At 32.8% G+C, this 19485-nt stretch overlaps 1 protein-coding gene across 2 annotated transcripts in view; it reads right to left on the bottom strand.

The window, feature by feature from the left end:
* The window catches only part of MS3_00002623 (uncharacterized protein), a gene marked incomplete at its 5' end in the record, with an annotated part of 131420 nt that extends 115279 nt beyond the window's left edge, over positions 1–16141 (bottom strand). The window contains one exon of one of the 2 annotated variants that reach the window (XM_012936287.3): positions 14920–16141. In XM_012936287.3, coding sequence (XP_012791741.3) covers positions 14920–16141 — 1222 coding nt within the window. The remainder of the gene's footprint in view (positions 1–14919) is intronic. The other variant, XM_051210228.1, reaches the window with a different exon arrangement.
* Between the last annotated feature and the right edge of the window lie 3344 nt (positions 16142–19485).

Here is a 19485-nt window from a genome sequence, read left to right as displayed (position 1 = left end):
GCGCGTGTGGAACTGGATTCCATTGCTAGTCACTATCCATCTTTGTTCATATAATTTATGTTTAAAATTTTCTTTCTGTATTTTATTTCCAGAATTCTCTATAACCTTAAACTGTTTGAAAGATGATAAAAATGCTTAAAATTATAATCATTATTATCTAAATGATTATCATTTTAATATTTCTGTTTGTTTCGTTTAGTTTCAATGACATAATATACCGATGGAACATGTTATAAATGACGATAAATTTCTCTTTCTTTTTTCCCTCATTTTTTATCTTGATAAAGTGTAATAAATAGATATTGATTATGGTAGCAATTAAAATAAACGTTATCTATTCATTATTGTTTATAAAACAATATCTAGGCAATATGCACAATATACATATATGCTAATAAGAGATTGATCAATGACAGTACTGAAAAACACCAATAAAGAAGATTTAAGTAAATGTATATCAAGTGAATTTAAATTTCACCCCCATTGTACAAGCAAGTGGATATTAGGATTTAGTAGCTAAGTGGATAATACAATGACATTTGAAGAGAACGGTAGTGTACAGAGGTTCGAGTCCCAAAGTGAACATCAACTCTAAGATGTAGGTACATTCAGCTGATCATTCTTAAAGAGGACGAAACGCAGGTCAAAAGGGATTTCATTGCTAACCACTATCCATCTTTGCTTCTAATACATGTAAATTAAGGCTGTATCAAGGCGATACACACAGGATGCATATATGTCAAAAAGCGACGGATCAATTACAGTCATGATCATATTTTTCAGAGGGACAATATAGAGAATATTAAAAAGACTTGGTGTTTGAACTATATCTTATGCATTAAGATAGTACCTTAATCAGTTAACAATTCTCTATGCAAAATACTTCATATCTATTAGATAGACACGATCAGCAACAACCTACTGTGGGAGAGAACAAACCAAATTCCAGCAGAGGAAGAAATCAGGAAGAATCGTTGGAAGTGGATAGAATACATATTAAGGAAAGCACCCAACTATGTCATAAGTCAAGCCCTCACTTGGAATCCTTAAGATCAAACGAAAAGAGAACGAACAAAGAACACCTTACTCCGATTAATGTAGACAGACAAGAGAAGAATGAACAAGGATTGGATAAAACTAGAAAGGAATTGTTTAAAAATTCTGGGTTATCATTTGTGTAATCACTTAATGATATTCTTTTAATGCTTTTTTTCTTCGACATTTTTAATGAGTTAGATCATAACCAATAAGAAGAATATGATAACTAGTCCATGAAAACATTAATGATCCTATAAATTATTATCATCATGTCACTTATATTTGTTAGTATAAAATAAACTGTAACGTTCAATCAATTCCATGAATTGGTTTCTTATTAGTATATTTCAATAGGTCAACTTTGGCCTGTTCGTGCTGTGCATCATTGATTCATGCGATCATTGATCGGAATAACTATACATATAACATGAATTTGTATATGGTTGGTGCGAATGATCCACTAGGGTGCTTGGTACTTGTGTGGTTGCACCACAGGATTGAGCTGTACTATTCAGATTGTAGCGTTAAAACCCATACGGTGTCTGGCTCTCCTATGAAGTGGGATTGAGCTGTACTACTTAGGTTATAAAATTTGAACCTGAGTGGTGTCTTGCTCTCCTTTTAAATTGGATTGAGATGTACTATTTGGGTTGTCATGTGAAAGTCTGAATGGTATCTGGTTTTCCTGAAAACCAATGTAAAATTACCCTAGTCCACAAGCTATAACTATAATATCTCAATGAAATGAAAACATATTTACATTGTGAAGTAAAACATATTCTCAGTATGTGATTGTGGAGATTATTAAGTTTTTGATTAAGATCACCAGTTGATTGATGTTAAACCACTCTTGAAAACATGGAAGCACTAGACAGCCGTTTTGTCCTGATGTGAGATTCATCAGCAATTTGTATACACGATTGCTTAGGTAGGACTCGAACCCATCGATCGATTCATGATCTCAATCATAAATGCAACAATCTTCACAAGACTATACTGATATATACATAATTGTTGACCTGTAAATTATTTTGAATAAACGCAATTTTATGAATAATCTATACAGTTAATTTCTACTACAACTTTATAAAAACCTTTTTTTTGGGAAAAAAGCATATACCAGTTACATTTCGTTGTTACCTCATCAGTTTAATTTGAAGTAACAATTGTGAACTGTGGTGTGTGCTACTGATGTCGATAGATAGGTCCTGGGTTCGTTTAGGCTCAGTGGTCTTGTTGGTTAGGCGTCTGGAGCGAGACTGATAGGTCCTGGGTTCGAATCTCACGAGTTGCGGGATGGTGGATGCGCACTGCTGAGGAGTCCCACAATAGGAAGAAACGGCCGTCCAGTGCTTCCAGGTTTTTCATGGTGGCCTAGCTTCAATTGACTCATGATTTCAATCAATGAAATTTCTAAAAATCTCCACAAAACCCCTTCTGATAATAAGTAGTATGTAACATCAGTCGAAAGTTCTTCAAAAACACCGTAAATCACACTAGTTGCAATAAGTATTTATCAGCAAAACATTATTTATTAATTGATTCATTATATATTAAACAAAAGACTTAAGAAATCCTTAAGTATAGGACATTCGAAAACTACATGATTCATAAGGTAGTCTGTGATAAGATTGAGGAGTGTTGCATAAAAAAAACTATAAAACAAACTTAATTGACATAGATGAAACGAAAATTGTCTTTATTGAGTAGTCTTCTTTAATAGTTAATAATTTAATGGATGTATTGCATTATTTCAATGAAATATATGTACCCTATGCATAAGGGGTGAATATACTGCCAGCAGTTCATCTCTTCTATTTTACGGCTGTGAAACGTGGTCAATAAGATTAGAAGATATTCGTAAGTCACTAGTATTTGATCACGGATGTCTTAAAAAATATTGCTCGTATCTATTTGGATCACCGAGTAAGTGATAGTGACGTTAGATGCAGGGTACTAGGGAATGGTGGTAAATCAGTTAATGAGGTTGTGGATCTTCATCGACTGCGATGCTTGAGCCACGTGTTACGTATGCCTGAATACCGATTATCATGACGTGTAATGCTAATTAGTGTTGGAAATGGTTGGAAGAAAGTTAGCGACGTCCAAACCAAAAAGTCACTAACTTCTAGTTTGAGCCATGTTGTTAGATGCAGAATACTTGGCGGGGGTCCGCGTGACTATTGTAACCAATGGTGGAAGAGTTTTGGTGACATGGCTCAGAATCGATCACAATGGCGTAGATGTATACACTCTTTGTCTTCCCTTAAACTATGAGATTAAAATTGCTTTTTATCTTTCTTTCTATGAACTAATTCTTTCTTCTTGTACTAGACTTTTATATGCAATCTTTCTTTTATATATTACCACCATTGAATTAACTACTTCTATGAATTTGGTGATGATCATATTGTACTAATGAAGTGTTGTAATTTGAATCGATTCATATACGTGCCTGATCGCACGTTGTAACTGAATAACTGACCTCATCAATATGAAGCCTATATACATATAGTTCATAAGTATAAACTTACAAATTGATAATCTTTATTGATTAAATGTTTGTCATAATAGATTTGCCGAATTATTATACTTCTCACCTTTGAATATATATTCGACTATGGTATGTATGTAAGTAATTTTGACCTTTTCAACTAAAGGTATTCTCATTATTTTGTATTAAGTTTTAGAAATAATTTACATGATTGACGTTGATATCATTTAATCATTGAAAACTATGCTCAAATAAGCATGCATCATTATTTTATAGTTTAAACTAGAATTATCAATCTTTCATAATCAGAGTTAATTGTTCAGTGGGAATAACTTTCCCTAATCTAAATGTGATTTAATATTTCCTTTAGACAAACTATGTTATTTCAATAGTTGAAATCATGAGTTATTTGAAGCTAGAACACCATGAAAAACCTGGAAACACTAGACGGCCGTTTCGTCCTAGTATGGAACTCCTTAACATTGGTTGAAGTTAAACACTAACACCGTTGGATACTGGCTCAGTGGTCTAATGGTTAAGCGTTCGCGCGCGAGACTGGGCTCGAATCTCGCGGGGGACGGGATCGTGGATACGCACCGCTGAGGAGTCCCATGTCATCATTGAAGACCTAGAGGCACTGAATTGCCGTTTCATCCTGCTAAGGGGCTCCTCGGCAGTGCGTATCCACAATCCCACACCAAAGTTTTTCTAACCCAGGACCCTTGGTTTCGCTCTCGAACGCTTAATCTCTGGACCAAATGAGCCGGCATCCAATGGTGTTAATGTCTAACTTCAACCAAACCACGAAATTGTGCGACCATCTTCCATTGTACCGATGTAGATGCCTGTCTCTACCCAACACGGATTGGTTGAGGTTAGACATTAACACCGTTGGATGCCGTGTCAGTGGTCCAGTTGTTAAGTGTTCGCGCGCGAGACAGAAGGCCCTGGATTCGAATCCTGTGAGTGAGGTCACGGATGAGCACTGCTGAGGAGTCCCACAATAAGACGAAACGGCCGTCCAGTGTTTCTAGGCTTTCAATGATGGTCTGACATCAATCAAAAGCATGAAATGATTGTCTTTTTTTCTTTTCTTTCTTCATGTTTCTAGCATGATTTCATTCTGAATTATATGATTTTTATTTGATCGATACTTTTACGATGGAATATATGAAACAGAAAAGAGGAATGCCAATGAACACACTATATTAGGAATTAGAAATAGACATGAAAGGGATGAATAGCATCTAGAAATAACTAGAAAGGATTACCCAGGACAAGGTTAGGTGGAGAGTGCTAGTAGGCGGCCTATGCTCTTCCACAAGAGACGTAACGGTCATAAATAAGTAAGTAACATAAAATATCTAATTATAATTTCTTATTAGGATAATTCATAGTCTTACAAAATTAATTCTTATACCATAAAAGGATAATAACTAATTAAGAATGATTTTTCTGAAGAATTCATCACAGGAAGCGACAAATATTCAATCCCTTCGTTTGTTAGTTTTTTTCAGAAGCGGCTTCTTTGTTAATCAGAAGAAATAAATATGAAATCAAGTTTAAAAAAAGATTATCATTATCAGTTTGATAGTTAACTTTTTCTCTTTGACACCAGGGATTTGAAACAATGAATTAAAGAATTAGTTATACTTTACAAGTATAGAAAAAACTAATTTTATAACCATGATAAGAAAGAAATCAGCATGAAAACTCTATTCTCTAATTTACTTACTTACTTCCGGCTGTTAGTCTCGACGGAGCATTGAGCGACGACCAGCATTCTCCAACCCACTCTGTCATGAGCTTTCCTTTCTAGTTCTATACAATTGTTGTTCATTCTTCTCTTGTCTGTCTACATTAATCGGAGTAAGGTGTTCTTTGTTCGTTCTCTTTTCGTTTGATCTTAAGGATTCCAAGTGAGGGCTTGACTTATGACATAGTTGGGTGCTTTCCTTAATATGTATTCTATCCACTTCCAACGATTCTTCCTGATTTCTTCCTCTGCTGGAATTTGGTTTGTTCTCTCCCACAGTAGGTTGTTGCTGATCGTGTCTATCTAATAGATATGAAATATTTTGCGTAGTCAACTGTTAATAAACACTTGTACCTCCTGGATTATTGCTTTCATATTTCTCTAGGTTTCCGCCCGATATGGTAGAACTATCTTGATATTTGTATTGAAAATTTTGACTTTGGTATTGTTTGACAGTTGTTTTGATTCCCAGATATTTTTCTATTGTAAATATACTACTCTTGCTTTACTCATCTGCACCTTCACATCTGCATCCGATCCACCGTGTTCATCAATGATGTTTCCCAGTTATGTAAAGATTTTTTATGTCCTCCAAAGCTTTTCCATCAAGTGTGGTTTGATTGGTGCATATTATTTTGTATCGGAGAATCTTACTTTTCCCTTTGTATCTACTGAGCCCTACTTCTATTGAAACTACTTCTACACTAGTCAACTTCTCTTGAATTTATTGTTGTGTATTCGACAGAAGAGCCAACATTTTCTAATTTATTTATATTTTATCTTTAGCTTACTTTGTTTTTAATATTTGATTTTGGATAAAAGAGGGAACATTAGATGAAGAGAGAGAGAGAAGGGGGGAGAGAGAGAGAAAGTATTCTCTATTTCTTTGTAAATCTATTTATTACATTTGACTAAATATAAAAATATCTATCTAGTTACTAATGTATCCAGGTTAATGAGATGTATAAAAAAATCAATAAAGAATTTATAGAATTCTATATAAAGAATATTTACAATTTTATTGCCTTTTTCCTGTTTAATGAACTGGGTACCTTTTTTTGTAAATTTTATTTTTACGCGGGCGGTGGAGGGGAATTTAGAATTTAATCAATAAACCAGTTCAAAACTTTATCATGCATTTTGTTAATAATCAATGCTATTTACAAGAATATATCCAAAATATTATTACTATGATGAATATGATCTCCAACTAGAGCCCCTCTGAGACTACTGTTGGTCCCAAGCCTGGATAAAGGAGGAGGGTTGGGCATGAAGTTAGCAACTCCATTCCGTAGAATACTAACTGGCTAAAAAAAACGCTAACCAGAAAAAAAAGTATTCAAATCATTTAAACTCTTCCTTAGGAGTTAGAATGTCTTCATTTAGAAGAGTTATAATGCCTCATGGTAAAAGTCGAGTTCCTTCAGAAGTCATGAGGCTATGCCTCTTCTGACAATCAGAGCAACCATTTATTTAGGTACATGGAATGCTTGTACAATGTGGGAGACTGGGAGAGTTTTCCGAATTGCTTCAGAAATGATGAATATTAGCCTAGAATTAATAAATTTTACACAATTATAGCTAGAATAGTTTATTAACATAATAGATTAGTCAACTAATTTTTATCAATTATAATTTGTAGGTTGAACAAGATTATATACTTTTGAGATGATGAAGAAGATTTGTAATTCAAGTGAATAATTTTGATGGAGTTATGTTCTTTGAGTTGGATAGTTTGATTGTAGAGTTCTCATTGTTCTTCTGAACGACATCATCAACATAAACTTCTGGTAGAAGTGAAGTATTTGAATTTCTCCACATATGGCTCTCAGCTTGTCTTGCAGACCTCGATGTTGATTGGTTCTTGTTGACCTTAAACTTGTCATTGTTTGCTTTGAGGTCTACAGAACAAGCTATGAGCCATATGTGGAGAAATTCGAATACTTCACTTCTATCTAAAGTTAGTGCTGATGATGTCGTTCAGAAGAACAATCAAAACTCCACGACCAGCTCAACGAACAAACCTCCATGAAGATCATATACAGATTGCAATAGATTATTGCATGAACGAAATGACTGTAGATGGACGTTTTTAAGACATTTGATATTTGTTAGATAATATATAAAAAAGGATTATTTTCTATACCTATTTATTGTTTGAATTGTAGTTTGTAATGTACTAAAAATGATTTCGTTTGGAGCAAAATTTTCCAAAAAAAAATTACTGAAGACAATGGTGGATGTGTCGCTCAATTTCGTGGATTAGTTGAAGTTAGACATTAACATCATTGGATGCCGGCCGCCTCAGTGGTCTAGTGGTTATGTGCTCGCGCGCGAAACCAGTAGGTCCTAGGTTCGGATCTCACAGGGGGCGAGGTCGTGGATGCTCACTGCTGAATAGTCCCACAATAGGACGAAACGGCCGTTCAGTGCTTCCAGGTTTTTGATGGTGGTCTAGCTTCAACTGACTCATGATCTTAACCATTGAAGAAAAAAAATTAGGGAACACTAAACAACAGTTTCATTACGAATATCCCCAGGGATTGAACTCATGACGTTCAGATCTTTCAGAAAACTTTTGACCGTTTGCAATAATTAAGTCAGCCTATTCAACTATACCTATGTAGTGGCAAAAATAACTAAATTCTTGAAGGAATGTTTTTAAATGACTTCATTTTCGCAACTGTATGATTATAAATTTACCTATGAAATTATGAATGAAAAAAGAAGTGTGTATGTTTACTAGAATGTTGTTACCATACGTTGTGATCATATAAAGTTCACTTAATAGTTTTAAATATATAGTTACAGAATGGTGAACGTGATATAATTATTATTATTAGCATAGGGTTTTTGTGGGGATTGTTTCAAAGGTAAAATTGAAGTTTCAAAATAATTAAATCACACCTAAAAGGCAGAAAGCTTTAGATAAATGTTTCATCCTAGTGTGAGACTTCTTAACATATACGTCTTGCATACACGATTTCATCATCAGCGTTGAATTCAGACATATGGAGTGAAAAAAAGTTATCCACTACGTGAAATAGGAATTAGTCGCTGATTATCGAAAATTGATTGAACTCAGACATATGCACCACTAGATCCCGGTCTAGTGGTCTAATAGTTAAGGCACTTGCGCACAATACCGCTTATCCTGAGTTTGGTATTGCTGGAATTGTGAATACACAGTGAAAAAGTGACATACTATAATTAAAAACCTGTCAAAGGCCTGGAGGTTTCCAGTAGTTGTTTACATAAGATCGGTAAGTATTGTAAATTGAAAAGATATATAGTTGTTAAGATAAAGAGTTAGTGTATGTTGTTATTCCGAAAGCAAATATATAGAATACGTATAATGAATGTGCTACGTTTAAAGCTATTACGAGTTCACTTAATTGGCGAACGAGAACAAGATTCGGTGACCAAAGACCAGTAAACTAGCTATTTGATGCGTCCCAGCCCCGCTAAATAGAGGGAGAAGTCCAAGCTCGGAATGGGGAGTATATTCTGCAAAACAGCCAGAAACGAGTGATAACAACAAACACAATTCAAAACGTATATACACAGTGCAAAACCGCCCTTGGGAAGAGTTACTAAATATCATACTAAAAGACGCAACGGACCAATAGCGTTTAAGATATTTCCCAGTGTGAAATATGACATGAAGATGACAAGAGCGCTTTTGGTGCGAAAATAAAGAAATTCAAATTTTCTAAATAAAATTACAAAATTAGGTCCTTTCCCAAGTGAGTTCTGGGGATCTAACATCTCCAACAGAATGATAATCTATGGTTCTAAGCAGAAATATTTATTTACAGTAGGAATAAAATGAATTAACGTAAAATGGGAACATTTTTTCCCCATAAAACTGTGATTATGTTATCTAAAGTATCCAAATAATAATGACGATTATCACTAAAGCTCTATTCAGGTATCTTGTACCTAACAAAACGGCTAAAGTCAACAATTACCGATTTCATAGATTTAAAACGTATATTGGTATATTTGCCCTACAATGTCGTTTGAACTAGTTCTACACGAAGAAGTATTACTCTTTAAAGTAGGCGGTAGTTAGACAAACCATAAAAGGGAGATGATTTATTTTCATAGCTTTTAGGGATATGAATATGTTTATTCAAGACTTTAAAACAAGATGTAAATTCATTGGAGTCAATATAAAGTAATCATTGAAAAAAACTAACAGCATGGTAGTGTAGTCAAAAACTCTCATCGATATATTTTATCCGTTGAATTCATAACAAATTGACTTCTATTTAATGAAATGTATTCGATTTAAGGAATGGATAAATCCGTAGGTGTGATCTATCACACACAACAGGACTCAGTAGCTAAATAGATAACACAGTGGCATTTCAAGCTAAAGGTACTAGCTTTGAGTCTCAAAATGAATATTAACTCTGAGATGCAGATATATCCAGCTGACCAATTCCAAATAGAAAGAAACGCATGTCAAACTGGATTCCACTGCTAATCACTATCCATCTTTGCTTAGAATGCTTGTAAATAAAGGCAATATCGAGGCAATCAGTACAGGTTGCACATATGCCAATAAGAGACTGATCAGTTGGATCCCTAGAACATCAATGGGAAGATTCAAGTGAATGATGCCAAGTGAATTTCAACTTCACCCGATTGCACAAGCAAGTGGCTGTGAGGACTCAGTAGCTAAGTGGATAACGCGACGGCGTTTGAAGCGAACAGTACTGGGTTGAAGTACCAGACAGTGAACATCAGCTGTGAGATGCGGGTACGTGCAGCTGACCTGTGTCAAATAGGAGGAAACGCGCCTCCTAAATTCCACTGCTAACCACTATCCATGTTTGCTTAGAATGCTTGTGAACTAATGTGATATCGAGGCAATACGCACAGTATGCACATATGCCAATAACACACTGATCAATTGCAGTGCTAAATATCAATGAGAAGATTCAAGTGAACAATACCAATTGTATTTAAACTTCACTTGATTGCCCAAGCAATTGATTATCAAGACTCAGTAGCTAAGTGGATAACACGATGACGTTTGAAGCGAACGATACTGGGTTCAAATCTCAGCTAACTAGTCCCAAATAAGAATAAAAAAACGCACATCAAACTGTATTCCACTACTAATCACTATCCATCTTTGCTTATAAATCAACAGATAGCCTACTTATATGCAACCAATTCTATACTTTTTTTTCTTTTCAATTATTCATACAATTAAATCTTGTCAACAACAGCAAAAATAAAACAGTGTTAGGTCATAGAATAATGAATATTGATTATTGTCCTACACTTTTTGTTTGTTTGTTGTTGTTCTTGTTTAAAACAATCAACAAGATCATTTATTTTCATTTTAAAATGATGTTAACTTTGTTTTTTTTGTTTTTCTTTTTCTGTTTTATCAATTAGTCTAAACCTACAGACATACATACATAGACACATGCAGACATACAACCAAATAGATACCTATACACATAGTAACTATCAAAGTGATGTATACTTTTGGGGGGGGGTTAGTCAAATCATAATTTGAATAAAAAAATATCATTTGAAAAAAAATGAAAAAAAAGAAAAAAATTTTTTTCTCTCCTGGTAAATACGAGTGAAAACTTTTGAAAAGAAAAAAAAGAAAGAAAATAAGAGAAAAGAAAAGAACCATATTTAGAAAACAAAAAAAGTTAAATAAACTAATTTACTTGTCATACTTTCACTTTTGTATATCATCAATCTTAATATTGATAGTCATGGTCAATGAATAGAATTGAATACTAATACTATGATGACTACTAGTAATGTTACTATTATACATGGATACTACAAACAGTAATAATAATAATAATAGCTACTTCATAATTGACTAATACGCAATATACAACTACTGATTTTTGTTTGAATTGGAAGAATCTATTTCTATACAGAACCATAGGCTACTTTGTTCAGGTTATGTATATGTATGTATATGACTTAAAGGCATAAAGAGAGAAGATAGAACACTGAAAACATCAGCAACAACAACAACAAAATTCCTCAATCACCTAGATAAAAACCATTATTTATAGCTGCTAAAAAGAAATGAAATTTTATTTATTATGTAACAATGGATTATAATACACTATGATGTATCCTTTGAATAAATATAGGTATATAATAAAAATGAAAATAATATATCTATGTAGAGACAACTATCAACATCTAATATAGTCTAGCATTACATGAACAAATAAGATAGGTTCTGAGTTCTAATCTTTAGGGGCGAGATCGTCGATGCGCACTGATAAAGAGTCCTATAATAGGAGGAGGAAACGGTCATTTAGTGCTTCCAAGTTTTTGATGGTGGTCTAGCTTTAAATAACTTGGGGTTTCAACGACTGAAAATACTATAATACCCACATAAAAAAACCTGTTCTGATAATAATTAAGATATATTCACTAATGACTGGCTTCAAGAGGTATATCCTGGAGTTTTAGTGAAAAACCGTGACCAGTGTTCAGGCGTGTCTGTTGTGAGATAGTAACTTACTGATGAAAATGGTGGATATGTCGCTCAATTTTATAGATTGCTTGAGATAAGACATTAACACTGTTGGATCTCGACCGGTTCAGTGTTCTAGGGGTTAAACATTCGTGCGCGAGATTGAAGGCCTTGAATTCGGATCCCGCTAAAGGGATCGTGGAGGCTCACTGCTGAGGAGTCCCACAATAGAATGAAACGGCTATCCAGTGTTTTCAGGTTCTCCATGGTGGTCTAACATCAATCGCTTCATGATCTTAATCAAAAATCTTAAAACTGTAACTCTTGAAAAACTTATAAGTAACGCTCACTAACTGATAAATTAAGGTTGTTCACATTCCCCAGTTAAGTATAATATCTTTATCACATAGTTGAAACTATATGTCTAATGTATGCCATTACAAATTGTCAACTAATTACTCCTATCTTTTCTTTGTTGATGTACATGTGCCTGAACACATGCTTAAATGACTACAAAGAGGTTTTTCCATGGTTGCCTAGCTTCAATGAACTCGTGATCTCAACTATTGGAATTACTAGTTAAAGTTGAGTGTTTAACTAATCAATACCATGTCTTTGAAGCTACAAAGCATTGAATTTAAGTAAGAATATAATGAATGAAATACTGTTTATGAACTTCAATAAAATTGTATCTGATTAACCCATTTGTTCATTTGATAGTATATGAAAAGTTAAGATATATATTATATGAAAACGTCGATATTCAGAAAAAGTCATTGTATTATATGCAAAGATGGATAGTGGCCAATAGTGAGATCTAGTTTGACTCGCGTTTCTTCCTACTTGGAACTTATCAACTGGATATACCTGCATTTTAGGATTGATATTCACTCTGGGAGTCGAACCCAACTACGCACAGTATGTATATATGCCAATAAGACACTAATCACTTATAGTCCTAAACATCAATAGGAAGATTCAAACAAAGAATATCAAGTGAATTTAAAAATAATTGTACTTAATGGATCATGATATGATCTAAGATACTCATGGATTTTATATTGAAAAAAATTAATGGGGAATTGTTATTTCATAAATTGATGAATCGATAATATATGTGATTTATGACTTTATATGAATCCTTTGAATGAAACGTCTCTTTACTTTTAGGCATCTTGTTTCTGATAATTCTATTTTCTGATTTGAAGTGTATACTACTGTATAAAATTACATTTTTATGGTTTAAAACTTTGTGATTTTATTTTGAGAAGGGGTTTTGTGGAGACTTTAGAAATTTCATTGATTGAAATCATGAGTCCATTGAAGCTAATCCACCATGGAAAACCTGGAAGCACTGAACAGCCGTTTCGTCCTAGTATGGGACTCTTCAGCAGTGCGCATCCACGATCCCGCACCCCACCGCGAGATCCGAACCCAGGACATATCGGTCTTGCGCCAGGTGCTTAACCAACTAGACCACTGAGCCGCCTGGCATCTAATGATGTTAATGTCTAACTTCAAACAATCCACGAAGTTGCTCCACTGTACAGTATTGTCTTCAGTGAGTTGGTATCTCACAACAGACTTGGTTGAACTCCACTGGTAACGGCTTCTTACTAGAACTCCAGTAGTATCTCTTGAATTCAGTCACTAATGAGAAGATGATTATTATCAGAAGGGGTTTTGTGGAGTTTTTAGAAATTTCACTAATTGAAATCATGAGTCAATTGAATCTAACTGACGAGACTATAAATTATGAATGAGCCGACCAAATTCACGATCATAGGTCTTGGATTTCAGAGCGAAACTCACTCATCCATTTGGCTAAATAGAACCTTGACATTATAGATGATGTTAGTTGATGATGAAAACCCTATATCTGATTCTTACACTTAACTATAAATCACAATCATTATCCATTATACAGGTTTATAACCCTCAATTAGCCCTAGTCAGTAGGTGAACATTCTCAAAGTCACTTTAACCTCACTCAGTGGTCGTCCATAAATTCTAATCTCACCATTTAACTCAATACATATTTGATTTTTAATTGCATTTTCAATAAGAATTCATTGATACTTTATTAAAAACGTATTCATGAACACGTTACTACTAATAAGTAATAATATATAATAAATGAAAAATTATCTCTATAGCTTCTACAAAGCACATTATAACAATCATCAATAGAATACTTAATATTAACCTCATACAAAGCATGAACCTGATAAAGTTTTGATTATTATCATATTAGTACAGTATGATCATGATCAAATGAGTGATTTAGATAAAGATTAAGTATCTAATTGATTTGATAACTATTTATCATTTGAATTATGATGTAGATTTTCAATTATTAAAATGATGGGGATTCTTTGTATAACTAAACGTTGGATAGATAAACTTTTTCTTTCATCCCCTTCCCCCCCCCCCAAAGTACTTTGTATTGTGTACTCATATTGTGTACCATCAATGTTACATTCCAAAAAAGTGGGTTTTTGCGAAAATTTTAGTCATTTAATGGTAGATTAGAACTAGATCATTATAGAAAACTTGGAAGAACTGGATAGCTGTTTGATCCTAATATGGGCCTCTTCAACAATTTACGTCTATGATCTTATAATACTTCTAGGTTTTCAATGGTGGTCTAGCTTCAACTGATTCATGATCTTAACCATTGAAATTTAATATTAAATAAATATTTACTTACCATTGTAGAAAACCTGAAAGTACTAGATGTCTTGTGTCATCCTAATATCAGACCCTTCAACAGTTTGCATCTATGATCTTATAGTACTTCTAGATTTTCTATCATGGTCTAACTTTAATCCATTCATGAATTCATTAAATAAATATAATAATAATTTCAGTGGTTAAGATCATGAATCAGTTGAAGCTCAACCACCATGGAAAATCTGGAAGCACTGGACGACCGTTTCGTCCTATTGTGGGACTCCTCAGTAACAGTGAGCATCCACGACCTCGCCCTCTGCGAGATTCGAACTCAGGACCTACTGGCCATCCAATACTTCTAGGTTTTCCATGATGGTCTAGCTTCAATTGATTCATGATCTTAACCATTGAAATTACTTATCATATCTACAAAAACTTCTAATATTCAATATAATAATAAAATAAGAAATCATGACTTACCACCAAGTTTCATAATTCTTATAATAGAATTATATGCATAATTTGTATATTCAACAGGTAATTGTGTAATTTTTGAAAATCCAGACCAATCTGGTTGATTTAAAAAAAATATATATTTTTTATTTTTATGAACATTAATCCAACATCGACCAGGATCTGGAAATATACTAAATTGTCCTATTCTTAATAAATGATTTATACGTATAGGAAATCTACTATATTTAACTGTTTTTAATATATTTTGTACTAATAAACTAATATTATATAATGGACCAAATTGACGACGATATATTTGTATTGGCCAACCAATAATAACATAATCAGCTAATAATGTACTAGTTTCAACATCATCATTAAAACGATATCTACATGGACGTTTATAATCAGGTGGTTTAAAATGATAAATAGATTGTATTGGATTAGTATATAAATGATTCGATTCAATCAATTCATTAGTTGTTGTTGTTGTTTTGGTGGTGGTGGTGATGGTGGTGATGGTGATATTATTCATTGTTACTGGGTATAATGTCATATTTTTATGTTTAGTATATTTGGTTGATATACATAATACTGTATTCATGATTAATAATAATATATAACATTTACTAATAATTAATAGATATGAATTATGAGGATGAATAGAATAATGTTTGAATATTTTTTTATAATCATATTGAATAATACATTTCCAATATTGATTTATAAAATGAAAAAAAAATTTTAATCGATTTAATACATGGATATGTGTTGCTATGGTGATTATAAAATATCTATGATAGATATAATGAATAAGAATATTAAATTTCATATAAGATATAAAGAATAAATGTTGTAATTTATCATTAATATCATTGATTAATGTTAGTAACACATTAAATAATTGAATGAACTGTTTAGGAATGTATCTTAGTTTATTCTTACTTAATAATAACCATAGTGATTTATCAATATATTGATTAATTGATAATTGATCATAAATCGATAAATGTTTTCGAATAATATAAAAATATAATTGATAGATTACATTTGTAATATCACTATATAATAAATGTAATTGATTATGTAATATAGTTTTCCATTGATTTACATTTGTTAATGATAATAATAATAATAATAATAATAATAATACTAATACTAATACTACTAATGGTAATAGTGATAGTAAATGCAATTGATTTCTATATTGATTTATTGTTGAATATGATTGAATTGATTGAAACATTGAATAATATTTATCATGAATAATACAATATATAATGATAATAATAATAATAATGAATAAATCATTATAATTGTTTCATTGATTAATAATGAAATTCAATATATTACTGAAATAATAATAATGAGTAGAATTTGAATTAAGTAGTATATATTCATTGACATGTAGAAAAATCCATTGTCATAATGTAATAATGAGCCCATAGAAATTAATATACATTAATTTATGAAAATGTTCATTTCATTAATAATAATATTTATTTATTATATAAGAAAATTTTATCCGGTATCTATGACGTAATGATTAAATATTTCATGTATCATTTAGATTAGAAATACATAATTGGTTATTTCAATTGAATTAGTCCCATCAACTAATCAACATTGTTTGCATATCTATGTATGATAATAATAATAATAATAATAATAATAATAATAGTAATAATGACAAATCTAATGTTATAAGTCAAGGGTAGTGCAAATATGATTGTAGTTTATTCAATGATGACCTTGTTTTCAATGTATTTGTATTACATCATAGTTGTTATACATAAGAAGTATCATGTTGTATGTTACTAGGTGTGTAGTGTATGCATGTATCTATGTCTTATTACCATTTTATACATGATTTGAAGGAAGTACCCTTTTATATCTTTTGTATATATATATATATATATTCATATCATCTAATGTACATACATAGAATAGATAGATGAAAGATATACACTATAGTAATCATAATCATAATCATAATAATGATAATAGTAAACAAATGTAATTGAAAGACTTAAAGCACACAAGCATTATAAGTTAAAGACATGGGATTGGTTCAAGGCTAACTATTTACAATACAAATACAAATAAGAAAATGTTTAACATATAATACTGATTGGTTTAACATAATATAAAAGTGTGTTTTATGCACAATCATTTTCCCTATAGCACATTAATCGTATTATCATTGTGTTGTTTATTTAAACGAATGAGAATATTTTAAGAATAAAAAGAAGTTAGAGTATAAATTTGATTATCTTATTTATATAATCCTTCATGGAGGAGAATAAGTCAATTATCATAAATATTCTCTATTCAACTTTATCCTAGATAAACTTTTCGGTGAGATTCTAATGTATGGACGAACCAATCAGAAGCGTCTTAGAGATTTCAAGGTGACGGTGCCAACTTTAGTGCTGAACGATAACATACAATCGGTTCACAGGGAAGTTTGTACAAAACGTGAGAATTGAGCGGCTATAACAAATAAAACGGCGAGACTATAATTTGTGGATGAATCAATCAGGTATAAAATAATAGATCTCGGATTTTAACGCGAAAGCCTTTCATCCATTTGGCTGAATAAATTTCTGGCATTATAGCTGATGTCAGTTCGTGATGAAAACCCCATATATAATTCCTAATTAAGGTAAGTTATGACAATTATTGAGAACTGGATAATAAAACACCCGTAACACTGGTTACAGCCAGGTACTACAATATATACGGATGTTTGGAGAGCGTACAGAATCCTACATAGGCTTGGTTATGTGCATCGTGTCGTTATCCGCAAGTAGCATTTTGTGCACTCAACAACCGGAATGCACATAAACAATATTGAGGCTATGTGGTCGAGGCTGAAATAGTTTTTGAGACTTTATCATGACTCCAGAGGCCGACTATTCTGTAGTCTTATGGATGATTTCCTCTACTGCATGCATTACGATTTTAGAACCACTGGACCTCTTTCTAACCTTGATAACTTTTTGAACCACGTATAAGAAGTGTATCCACTTTACTTCCTTGGTTTTGTATAACATCTTTTTACTCTATGCTGCCTGTTTGCTGATTGGCTAATATTTCTGAAGGTCGCTTAAGATTCGTTCAAAGGTCGTCCATAAATTAGTCTTTCCACCTTTCTAGTTGTTATTCATTATTTTCATAGCTGCTTCCAATTCACAACGCAGTGTTCTTTGGTCTTCCTCTTTTTCATTTCCTTTCATAACTGTAAGTTAGGGTTTCATTTGTCATACATTTTAATAATTACCTTAATTTATGTCCTGTGCATTTTCAGAGGCTTTTCATAAATTTCTCTTCATATGGAAACTGGTTCGTTCTGTCGTACAGTAGGCTGTTACTGATGTTATCCGGTCGATGAACATTCAGCATCTTGTGTAGATAGTTGTTTGTAAATACTTGTACTATTTTGATGATGTCTGTAGTAGTTCTCCAAGTTTCAGCTCTATAAAGTAGAACTGTCTTGACGTTTGTATTAAAGATTCTGATTTTGATATTGGTTGAAAGTTGTTTTGAGTTCCATATGTTGTTCACTTGTAGGAATATGGCCCTTGCTTTGCCATTCCTTACCTTTACGTCTGCATAAGATCCTCCTTGTTCATCGATGATGCTATCTAGATACTTGAATATTTCCACCTCTTTCAAAGTTTCTCGATCAGGTGTGATTGCTTAGTGTTCTACGTGTTGTATTTTTGGATCTCACTTTTTCCGTTGTGTATTTTGAGGACTACTGGTTCATAGACTGTTGCTACACTGTTTGTCTCGACCTGCATTTTTTTATGTTCATGGGATAGAAGAGCCATGTCATCTGCGAAGTCCAAACTTTCTAAATGATTTCGAGCTATCCATTGTATTCCATGTTTCCTCTCAAATGTTGAGGTTTTTATAGTCCAGTTAATCATCAGAAGGAAGAGAAAGGGAGAGAGTAAGCAGCCTTGTCTCACTCCGATCCTCACTTGGAATGCCTCTGATTATCACAATAAGATATATTCTACGAACTCAATAGAGTAAATATTTAGCAATCAGTATGCAGAATAAAAAGTGTATCTATCCCTGATAACATAACACTAACAAAATAAAGTCTTCATAAATGAAATGTTGTATATATTTAGCATGCATATAAATTAAACAAAATGAAGTCTCACGTAGCTATGCATACTAAAAATATAATCAATCCGAAAGATCTAAACAATCCGATAATAGATAACTTTAAGTTAATTACTTACTTACTTACGCCTGTTACTCCTAATGGAGCATAGGCCGCCGACCAGCATTCTCCAACCTACTCTGTCTTGGGCCTTCTTTTCTAGTTCTATCCAATTCTTGTTCATTTTTCTCATGTCTATTTCCATTTCCCGGCGTAATGTGTTCGCTGGTCTCACTCTCCTCCTTTGGCCCTGAGGATTCCAAGTGAGGGCTTGTCTTGTGACACAGTTGGGCGCTTTCCTCAATGTGTGTCCTATCCACTTCCAGCGCTTCTTCCTAATTTCTTCCTCCTCTGGAATCTGGTTTGTACTTTCCCAAGGTACGTTGTCGCTAATAGTGTCCGGCCAATGG

This window comes from Schistosoma haematobium, chromosome ZW (genome assembly GCF_000699445.3).
Source record: "Schistosoma haematobium chromosome ZW, whole genome shotgun sequence".
Lineage (NCBI taxonomy): Eukaryota > Metazoa > Platyhelminthes > Trematoda > Strigeidida > Schistosomatidae > Schistosoma > Schistosoma haematobium.
This window is presented reverse-complemented; position numbering and strand designations above follow the sequence as displayed.